Source organism: Spinacia oleracea, chromosome 4 (genome assembly GCF_020520425.1).
Source record: "Spinacia oleracea cultivar Varoflay chromosome 4, BTI_SOV_V1, whole genome shotgun sequence".
NCBI classification, from domain to species: domain Eukaryota; kingdom Viridiplantae; phylum Streptophyta; class Magnoliopsida; order Caryophyllales; family Amaranthaceae; genus Spinacia; species Spinacia oleracea.
Genome location: NC_079490.1, coordinates 112,266,434 through 112,277,667, shown reverse-complemented (window position 1 = coordinate 112,277,667; position 11,234 = coordinate 112,266,434). Strand labels below are relative to the sequence as shown.

The 11,234-nt window shown below is 35.1% G+C and overlaps 2 protein-coding genes across 2 annotated transcripts; both read left to right on the top strand.

Moving 5' to 3' along the window:
• On the top strand, nucleotides 1-2,337 carry LOC110788219 (protein trichome birefringence-like 31). The gene is made up of 5 exons (XM_021992854.2): nucleotides 1-474; nucleotides 1,051-1,222; nucleotides 1,313-1,512; nucleotides 1,629-1,775; nucleotides 1,974-2,337. The coding sequence occupies exons 1-5, from the start codon at nucleotides 80-82 to the stop codon at nucleotides 2,320-2,322; spliced, it is 1,263 nt and encodes a 420-aa protein (XP_021848546.1). The 5' UTR covers nucleotides 1-79; the 3' UTR covers nucleotides 2,323-2,337.
• A 1,839-nt stretch (nucleotides 2,338-4,176) lies between these two features.
• LOC130459083 (uncharacterized) lies at nucleotides 4,177-5,645 on the top strand. The gene is made up of 2 exons (XM_056842103.1): nucleotides 4,177-5,554; nucleotides 5,632-5,645. The coding sequence occupies exons 1-2, from the start codon at nucleotides 4,177-4,179 to the stop codon at nucleotides 5,643-5,645; spliced, it is 1,392 nt and encodes a 463-aa protein (XP_056698081.1).
• Nucleotides 5,646-11,234: the final 5,589 nt, after the last annotated feature.

The window sequence follows — 11,234 nt, the reverse complement described above, 5'->3', positions numbered from 1 at the left end:
ACCTAATCATACCAAAAAAAAAATGTGACAAACTCCTACCCATATTTCTTCATACTCCAAACATGAGCAGAAATCCGAAATGACGACTCAACAATCTCTAAATCGTGCTAAATACAAATCCATCTTACCTATCGCGTTGGCATGTGTACTTATGCTAGGTACCGCGAGGCTAGTGTTCGACAACCTAAAGAGTATCCGGGAAACCATTTTCGGCCACTGGCAATTTTGGTTACGAGGGACCGGATTTCATAGGTACATTATCAATTCTTTCGATGATGACGATAATAGTTATGAAGATATTGAAGATTGTAATGTTTTCGATGGGAAATGGGTTTGGGATAATGAGTCTCACCCGTTTTATAATGAGGAGAGTTGCCCTTTTCTGGTTAAGCAAGTTACTTGTCAAAGAAATGGGAGGCCTGATAATTTTTACCAGTTTTGGAGATGGCAGCCTAATGAATGCAATTTACCAAGGTACTACATACGTACTCCATTGTTGCTTCCGTTTCATTAAGTTTTTCCCATTTCTATATTACATGCTCTCTAATATGTACATTATTAACCGTTAATTAATATCTCTATATTGTCGTATTAGGCATATATGCATATTTATCTAAGTATTTTATGATAGTGAAAATACACAATCATGTGAATCTAATAAGATACAAATTCATAGGTTTTCTTATACATAAAATCACCAAAAATGGCCGGACTAGCTTTTAAAACTTTAGTACTCCCTCCGTCCCGAAATACTCACATCGTTTTGACTTTTTGCGTTATTCACATAATTCGCTTTGACCCTATTCTTTTTATAGTATATATATGAAAAACAAATGTTAGTATATAATATATTGTTGGCTTCATTTTAATATATTTTTAATATATTTTTAAGTATTAAAATTTTATAAAATATTTAGTTAAAGATATTAGTGGTCAAAGTTGAGCATTATCCAGCGTATTCAGTGAATACGGTGCGAGCTGAGTATCGCATGGGTTGTATACAAGACCTCTGCGTTGTTTGATAATAACACTTGTATGTGATGCGTGCAGGTTTAGTGCAGTAAAGCTATTGCGTATACTAAGGAACAAACGGTTGATGTTCGTAGGAGACTCGATTCAAAGAGGTCAATTCGACTCGATGGTTTGCATGTTACAGTCTGCAATTCCTGATGGAAAGAAATCACTTGACAAAGTTCCTTCTAAGAAGATTTTCTATGCTCAGGCACGTATGGTTACACTAGCTAGTAGCTTCTTCAGTTCTCTTTTATTTTATTTACAACGTTTATTTATGATAAATATTTTATATTTGCAGGAATATAATGCAACAATTGAGTTCTACTGGGCTCCATTCATAGTTGAGTCGAATTCGGACCATTCCACAAATCATACAGTAATTAAGAGGCTGGTTAAGCTTGATCGTATAGCTCATCACAGCGAAAACTGGCAAGGAGTGGACTATTTAGTATTTGAAACCTATGTTTGGTGGATGTACAAGCCTATAATTAATGTAACGTAAGTTTTTTAACTTAATTAGTATTCCTGATGTACAAAACTAATGATGATTCGATGCATGTATATTTCGAGTTTTCTCTAATTTAATTTCTATACAATGGATAAATATGTTACAGGTACGGAAATCTCAAAGATGTACACGAATATAATGTTACTACAGCTTACAAAATGGCATTACAAACATGGGCAAATTGGTTGGATTCCAGCATCAATTCTCAGACACAGAAAGTGTTCTTCATGAGTTTGTCTCCTACACATTTGTGGTACGATTTTCTTATCACAAATTCTCTACGTATTTTTTAGAGATAAAGTTTTCATTTTAATAAAAGTTATTGTTCAAATTCACTAATAATGAATAAAGGTAACCATTTAACCCATTTGAAAGTTTATCCATCTAAGAAACAATGCAAGACGTTGAGTTACTGATGTTAATTCTTGGCTTATTTCTTTGTAAATAACAGGAGCTCAGAATGGAACCCAGGAAGTGATGGAAACTGTTTTAACGAAAAGGAACCTATCCATGGACCGTACTGGGGGATGGGTACGAGTCTCGAAATCATGAAGATAGTGCAGGAAACATTACAAGAATTAAAGATAGATGTAACATTTATGAACATTACTCAGTTATCAGACTTCAGGAAAGATGCACATACCACAATTTATACAGAAAGGAAAGGCAAACTCTTAACCAAGGAACAAAAATCTGACCCCACAAACTTTGCAGATTGCATTCACTGGTGTTTGCCTGGAGTTCCTGATACATGGAATCATATTTTGTATGCAAATTTGTTACAGGAGTTTTATAATTGACCGATTTCTTTGTTATCCTAGCTCCTAGGAGGACCAAATTTTGATTCCATGAAATACTTTCAACACCAAATATTGCATTTACAATGTATTATCCTGTATATCAAATTTATCACCAATATCACGGTTTCCAGTAGTTTGGAGTTCAACAAGCTGATCTAAATCATGTAATTGATTTGCTTTGGATTAAATATTTAGATAAAATGATTAAAAAAAAGTGTAGCTCTACTTAAACTGTTGATTCATAATATACCATGAAAAAAAGTTTAGCCTTGTCTTTGAATTTTAATGGTCCTGAAGTTGAAATTTTATAAGATATCAGTCAAAAGTTTCCTTCCACATTTAAGTTTATGATCTCCCAGTCCATGTCTTCTACATACTCCACTGTTGTGTACTTGATTAAGACATCCTGAGCACTCAGGCTGAGATGACTGAAATCTCCACCGAGGTGGACGTTGTTGCGATACTGCTTTTCTAACTCTTCATTTTCTTCCACTGTCCTCTGTATTGCATTCTGGAACATTTCATGAAAGCAAAACCAGAAAATTAGAGACAGCTTTTAGGATTCAATACTTTCCATTTCATGAAAGAAAAATCAGACAGATACCACAGATCCGCAGAGGCAGAATTTTCAAAAACTACAAATCAAGTCATACAACTAATGAAAATTAGACTGAATTTAAGAACATGAGACTGCAAGCTCATAGTGTATTCGCATACTGATCTAATGTCGACAGTCATCTATTCAAAGACATTTGAATTCCTTAATTTTGCGCGAAAGCACCATCAGTAAGTCTAAACCTTGCTGACAGACAGTATATCAATATATCATATATCATATATCATATAACAAAGGTTTTGACTACACTACATGCATGCACTAAATGTGCAAGTACAGAAAAAAGAAAACAGAAAACAGAATTCTGTATAAATTAAACAAGGCTAATGTGGAACTACCTCAAAGCATTTTCATATATTCCATATCTTCTCCTATATGAAACAGAAGATGTATCCTCTTTAATGTCATCATCAAAGAGGGGTAAATTCTTCATGGCAATATCTAATAAGTTCCTGTATTTATTCTTGCTTTCTGTCTCCTCATGTTTTCCTGCAGCATTCTGCATTCACAAACGAACAAATCAAACATCCATCAGTAAAATAAAGTGCTGAAAACAGATTTTACTTACACAAAGCAAATACGTACCAACGGAACATTCAACAGCAGCATTAAAATTTAAACAAATAAACAAAAATTATCAAAACTTAGAACATCCTAAAACAAATACTAAAAAGAGTAACATGAAAAACTGTAACCTTGGTCATTATGGCATCAACTTCATGGAACAAATCATAGATTATGAGAGTTATAACTTAAATATACTTTCTTAGTAGACGAGTATTGACTTTCTTGTATAAATACTTCCTTTTTGTACAACTCATTTAATGTAATATTCTTTCAATTACATCATATTTCTTCCTCTCTTCTTTCGTCTCTTACCTCTCTGATTAAGAATCACATTTGTGATTATCATCATGGTATCAGAGCAAATATGATCCAATTCGCTCATTTTTTTCCCCTCGTAATCCTTGATTTGTTGCATTCAAAACAAATTAAATACAATCAGATTGTTTTGTTTGGATTGATTTCCAATTATTTTGTTTCCGCGTTTTTTTTTTGGAGGTGCTTTCAATCAATTTCTGGAAAATTGGTTTGAGATTTGCCACAATTGATTCTTCAGTTGTCCTTGTTGTGGTTACTGCAATTTATATTCGAAGTTTCAATTCTTTTTTGAGGTTGACAATTCAAGGGTTTATTTTGGGGAAGCAAGGTTTCTGGAAAAAATTTGGGCGTTATTAATGGCGATTTCGAGTAATGAAGAGGAATCGGTTCCACAACAACAAACTATGCAATCTAATGGAGGTAATTGCTTCAGTGATCCTCTATTTTTAGCCTCTTCCGATAATTCGACGACGCCTTTAGTTTCTGTTTTGTTTAATGGGGACAACTATATAGGGTGGTGTAAAAATGTTAAGAGAGCTCTTGGAGCCAAGAACAAACTAGGTTTTATTGAGGGATTTGTGAAGAAACCGGAGGTTACAGATTCCAATTATCATAGATGGATACGTTGTGACTATATGGTGATTGGTTGGATTTTGAGTTCAATGAAACCTGATATATCAGAGAACTTCAATCTTGTGAATTCTGCTGAGTGTTTATGGAGTGATATTCAAGAAAGATTTGGTCAGAGTAATGGACCACAAGTTTATCAGTTAAAGAAGGAGTTAGATGGCCTGAGACAACAAAATTTGACAATTCTGACGTATTACAATAAAATGAAGAATCTATGGGATAAATTGAAGGAGTTGAGAAGCTTTCCTGAATGTAGTTGTGGAGTTTTGAAGAATTGTAGTTGCAGTTTCTTGAAGAGGTTAGCTGAATTTGAATCCCAGGAGAAGGTGATGCAATTCCTGTTGGGACTCAATAGTGGTTTTGACAACACTATCACTAATGTTCTCTCAACAGACCCAATGCCTTCAATCAATAGAACTTTTTCTATTCTGCAACAAGTAGAGAAACAGAAAGAAATAAGTGGCATGGCCGATGTAACTACTGAAGTTAGTGCTCTGGCAGCACATAAGTTTCAGAAATCTCAACCAAGTTCCTCTACTACTGGTGGTAAAAGGGACTGGAAGAAAGAGAAGATGGATAGATATTGTGACTACTGCAAGAACAAAGGTCACACAAAGGATCAATGTTTCAAGTTAATAGGGTACCCTGATTGGTATCCTAAGAATTCGAAGAATGGAGTAAAAATGGCTGCTAATGTGGAATATGAGACCGGAATACTTGAGTCTCCTTTAGAGGAAGACGATGGAGGTGGACAGAATGAAGCTAATCTGGTCAATGCAATTTGCCAGGAAGTTCTAAGAGCCTTGAAAGGGAAGCAATCCATGGGTTCTCATTCTGCTGCATTTGCTAATAGTGCAGGTATGGATCCAAATTGCCTTACCTCTTGTAATCTTGTATATGGTGATAACTGGATAGTAGATTCTGGTGCCACAGATCACATGACACACAATGCTAAACTGTTCAAAACTAGTAAAACACTTAAGATTCCCATTCCTGTTTGTTTGCCTGATGGAACCTACAAATATGTGAAGGTACTAGGAGAGATAGTTCTGCATAATGGCTTGGTGTTGAAGGATGTTATGTTGATCGAAGATTTTAAACACAGTTTGTTATCTGTAGGAAAGTTTATTGAACATAACAAGTTGCTAGTAACATTCAATGATGTTGAATGTGTTTTCCAGGACCATATTACTAAGGAAACTCAAGCCGTTGGGAAGAAGCTTGGTCTGTTGTACTTCATGAAGATTGAAGGTACTTCTGAAGTTGTAAATACTGAAATAATTGATCATGCTAGATCAAACATTGTGTTTGTTGACTCTGGTATCCAAAATAAGGCAGTAAATGGTGTAGCTGCAAATCAGGTTGATGTTCAAGTGATTCATGCTAGGATAGGTCATGCCTCGTTGTCAAGAATGAAACATATTGATGTTTGTGCTTGTAAAGGTATTGACACTTTTGGTTGTGATGTTTGTTTTCAGTCAAAGTTTCACAAATTACCTTTCCCTAGGAGTGACAATAGAGCTACTGAAATTTTCCAGCTGGTTCATTTTGATTTGTGGGGACCATTTAGAGTTTGTGCTTTAAATGGTGCTTCTTATTTCTTGACTGTACTTGATGACCATAGTAGAACTACCTGGACTTTTATGCTGCATAATAAAGGACAGGTGTATAAAACCATTTCAGATTTCCTTAGTTTGGTAGAAAATCAATTTGGAAAGACTGTTAAATGTATACGGTCTGACAATGGAACAGAGATCATTAAGGAAGAGTGTAGTGCTTTGTTTGCCAAAAAGGGTATTGTCCATCAGAAAAGTGTTGTAGGTGTACCTCAACAGAATGGTCGAGTCGAAAGGAAACACAGACATCTTACTGAGGTTGCTAGAGCTTTGAGAATTCAGGCTAATCTTCCAAAAAAATTCTGGGGTGATTGTATTTTGACTGCCACCTATCTCATAAATAAGATTCCTACTTCAGTTTTAGATTGGAAATCTCCATATGAAGTTTTACTGGGAAAGAAGCCAGTTTATGACCATCTCAGGGTATTTGGAAGCCAATGTTATGTTTACAATTCTGATAGGGGTAAAGATAAATTTGATCCTCGAGGAAATAAATGTGTTTTCATAGGCTACCCTTATGGTCAAAAGGGTTACAAGGTTTACGATCTTAAGTCTCATAGAACTCTTGTTTCCAGAGATGTCATTTTTCAGGAACATATTTTTCCTTTCCAGTTGCCTAAAACGGATATTATTTCTTCATCTATTCCTATTGTTTCAGGATATGATGATGAGCGTTCTTTTCCTAATATAAATGGACCTCTTACCCCAACTAATTTTGAAAATCTAAACACAACTCCTGAAAATTCATATGAAAATTCAGATGACACTGACAATCTTGATCACATTTATGATCATACTCATACTTCTCCTCTTTCTTCTCCCATCCCTCAAAATTCTTCCATTTCTCCTTCTTTTCCTTTAGGCAACACTCATATTCCAGTATCTTCTAATGTTCCCAATGGAAGACAAACTGCACGGAACATTAAAGCTCCTGCAAAATTCAAGGATTATGAATGCAAGCTTCCTGGAAATTCTTTTAAGCATTTTTCTAATGTTGTCATATCTATCACAGATTCATGTTTTCTAGCATTTATTGCAAATGTTATGAAAATCGTGGAACCTGACTCTTATAATGAAGCCAAAAACAACCCTGGTTGGGTGGAAGCTATGGATAAAGAGCTTCAAGCTCTTGAGGAAAATGACACTTGGGACATCACAGAATTGCCCAGAGGAAAGAAAGCCATAGGCTCAAAATGGGTTTACCGGGCCAAGTTGGATCAAGATGGTAAAGTTGAACGATTAAAGGGTAGAGTGGTAGCCATTGGTTACCAACAGGTTCCCGGTAAAGACTTCAAAGACACCTTTTCTCCCGTTGCTAAACTAGCAACCGTTAGAGTAGCTATTGCTCTTGCTACTGTCCGCAATTGGCCTTTATGTCAAATAGACATAAATAATGCTTTTTTACATGGATACATCGAAGAGGAATTGTATATGAAGCCTCCTGCAGGTTACAAGAAGTGCAAACCAGGACAAGTTTGTAAGTTAAAAAGATCTCTATATGGCTTAAAACAGGCTTCTAGACAATGGAATAAGGAGTTATGCAAGCTTCTTCTCTCTCTCGGTTTCTGTCAGTCTACAGAGGATTATTCCTTGTTCACAAGGGAGCTAGAGGGAGAGTTCATAGTTGTTTTGATCTATGTAGATGATATCCTCCTCACTGGAACAAGTCAAAATCAAATTGATATTGTCAAGGCAAAGCTTCATCAGGTTTTTACAATAAAAGATCTTGGCTCTTTAAAGTACTTCCTTGGCATAGAGGTCATGAGAACATCTTCAGGTACTTTACTGTCTCAACGAAAGTACATCAAAGATATAGTTAGTCTTGCTGGTTTGGAAGATAGCACAGGAGCTTCAACACCTTTGCCAACTGGTCTAAAGCTATCCACTGATACAGGCACAATCTTAGCGAAACCAGAAGTTTATAGAAGGATAGTGGGAAAGTTGTTGTACCTTGGAATTACTAGACCTGATCTATCCTACTCGGTTCAGCATCTCTCTCAGTTCCTCAGTCAGCCAAGAGAACCTCATTTACAGGCTGCCTTACATGTTGTGAAGTATTTAAAGAATACATCTGATATTGGTTTGTTTTATGCTATTGATTCTCCATTATGCTTAAATGCTTATTCGGATGCAGACTGGAGTACTTGTCAATTTTCTAGCAGGTCTCTTAGCGCTTATTGTGTTTACCTCGGAGATAATTTGGTCTCTTGGAAGACAAAGAAACAGAAGACCGTCAGCAAGTCTTCTGCTGAGGCCGAGTATAGGGCTATGTCTAGCACTGCTAGTGAGCTTGTTTGGGTTGACGGGTTGCTAGAAAATCTGAAGGTCAATGTTCCTAAACCTATTCTTATGTACTGTGACAACAGGTCAGCAGAATATATTGCTAAAAATCCTGTTTTTCATGAGAGAACCAAACACATCAAAAGAGATTATCACTATGTCAGGGAACAGGTAGAGGAAGGCTTTCTGAATACAGTACATGTTCCTAGCTCTCTTCAAACTGCAGATTTGCTGACTAAAGCATTACCAGTTCAGCAACATCTCCTATTAACTTCCAAGCTTGGTCTTGTATCCAAAGTCCAGCTTGAGGGGGGAGTATGAGAGTTATAACTTAAATATACTTTCTTAGTAGACGAGTATTGACTTTCTTGTATAAATACTTCCTTTTTGTACAACTCATTTAATGTAATATTCTTTCAATTACATCATATTTCTTCCTCTCTTCTTTCGTCTCTTACCTCTCTGATTAAGAATCACATTTGTGATTATCATCATAGATTTTACGGTATATATCTGCAAGCCATGATATACACCCGCAACTTGATTTTGAGTTTGACATGATGGATTGGAGCTTTTGATGGAAATTAACTAGTAAGCTGCAATATCCAGAATTTATAATTTAACAATATAAAATAAGCCAATTAGAGCAGAACGTACAAATATTCAGTGTAAATCAAATTTATTTAGCATCAATTGTTTCCAAATTAATAAATGTATTAGAAGAGCCGCACATATCATTATCATTATCCAAAATAATATCATGCCAAATTTTGTTATGTAAAACAAATAAAATAAGCTTGTGAAAAATTATTATACCTAATTATGTCATGTAACAGGGTAACCCTAGCAAAACAAAATATTTGGTAAAAAAAGACGTTGTAATTTGTATGAATAGATAATAAAATTTGATATCCGATGTATTTCGAAATTAGCATATGATTTGCATATTGCATTTGTGAGTGTAATCCACAGGCAAAAACTAATCGCGACAGACATCTAGGCAACATAGGGTTCCTAAGATTCGGAATTAATAGTCGTATTAAAACCTCGTTAATCGTGTAACTTTAATTAAAGTGATCGGAGCATTGGAGAGAAAAAGTGAAGACAGACGTAAACGAAGAAGAAGACGTAGAAAGAGTGAAAATAAACCTGCGACAACGTATAGCGATAGACGATAGTACGTTCTTCAAAGTCCTCTGGATTTGTTTGTAATGGAGTACTCCGTACGTATTTAAAGATTAAATTAGTCAGAAGGCAATTTGTAAATTACAATTACGACTTGTTTTCGGAAAAGTAGTTAAATATCGGGATTTGAGTTGTAGTCAAACTGAGAGCAACAAGGGAACCTGCTACATATTTAAATCTAAAATACCAACTTCACATGAAATTTAAAATTATAGACCAATTACAATCAAGGGTATTATATCCTTAGGGTATATGTAGCATTTATGTTAATACTTTTCTCATATGTTATATCAGTTTTCCACTAATATTTAACCCTTCTTCAGACTCATCCAATTTTAGCTTTTCATCCCCTCAAACTCATTTAAAACATCTCAAATAATATAACATTTTTTATTTTTTATTTTATTTAACTCACACATTGAGTCTTAAGTTGAATCTTAGTTTTTCAAGACTCGATTTAAGACTTTGTTAAGACTAACCCACTTCAATATTACAAACTAATATATCTAATCTTAAAAATAGCTGAATCATATGGCATGTCAGCAAAATTCAAATATTAAGACTTGGCGCTAATGTTGTTCTTATACGGACTTACGGAGTTTATCTTACTCTCTTTCCCGAATTACTGCCAAGTTTGACTTTTTTTTAAAAACTTTTGAAATACAATTTTGAATATTATTAGTAATGTTATGAAACTAGAGAAAAAGGGAAGAGGATAAGAGATACTCCCTTTGTCCCTTAATACTCGCACCGGTTTGACCGGTGCGGAGTTTAAGGCATTTAAATTGACTTATTAATTTAATGGGTGTTAGTTGATAGTGGGGTATTTTTTTAATATAGTTAGTGGAAAATGGGTAAGAGGTGGAGAGTGGTGAGTGGGGGTGTGAATTTTTAAATGATTTTTTGTAGGGAATAGGGGTGTAGGTGGGGTTAGTAAGTGCGAGAAATAATATAATATTGGTATAAATTTCCATTTATAGAAGCGGTGCAAGTATTAAGGGACGACCCGAAAAGGAAAGCGGTGCGAGTATTAAGGGACGGAGGGAGTAAACGGTAGAAAATAAATAAGTGGTTCTCTTATTGTAGAGATCAAAGTAATATATACTAGTATGTGCTCGTGTTATTGCACGGGTACCTATAAAAAAGTACGGAGTATAAAAAAAATTCTTAAACGAAATCTCGATATTCATATTGGTCAAGTTAAGTAACATGATTCGAGCATTCCGAAACATCGCAACATATGGATTTACAATGTCAAACATTTTTTTTTTGGCAAATAATAAGGGAATATATTTATTACCAAAGAGTGTTTACAACAGGACTACAACACACCAGAAACACCAAAATTAAGGAATTGAAATAAACAAACTGCCACACAGTTTGCCTTTGTTCTTGCTACTCTTGCACATCTTTTGAGCCCACTGAACTTCAGCAGACCAAGAACCAATACTTCTATGAATCCCACTTCGAAGCAAGACTTGAGACCAAATATCAGCGGTATAGCTGCAGCTAAAAAACAAATGGGAGAGATCTTCATCACATCCTTGACAAAAGCTACACAAACTGTCATTGATCATATTCTACTTGACCAACCTATCCTTTGTTGCTAGCCTATTTTGTAGAGCCAACCAAGTGATAAAGATGCTTTTTGGACTAGCTCTACTATTGCAAATGATCCTTTTCCATACCACAGAATCTCCTTG

Bases quoted from the DNA above. Each gene is read 5' to 3' on its own strand.
- LOC130459083 (XM_056842103.1), top strand. From the start codon at position 4,177: ATGGCGATTTCGAGTAATGAAGAGGAATCGGTTCCACAACAACAAACT.
- LOC110788219 (XM_021992854.2), top strand. From the start codon at position 80: ATGACGACTCAACAATCTCTAAATCGTGCTAAATACAAATCCATCTTA. The intron at 1,513-1,628 runs GTAAGTTTTTTA...AATATGTTACAG, and splicing joins AAGCCTATAATTAATGTAAC to GTACGGAAATCTCAAAGATG. The intron at 1,776-1,973 runs GTACGATTTTCT...TGTAAATAACAG, and splicing joins TTGTCTCCTACACATTTGTG to GAGCTCAGAATGGAACCCAG.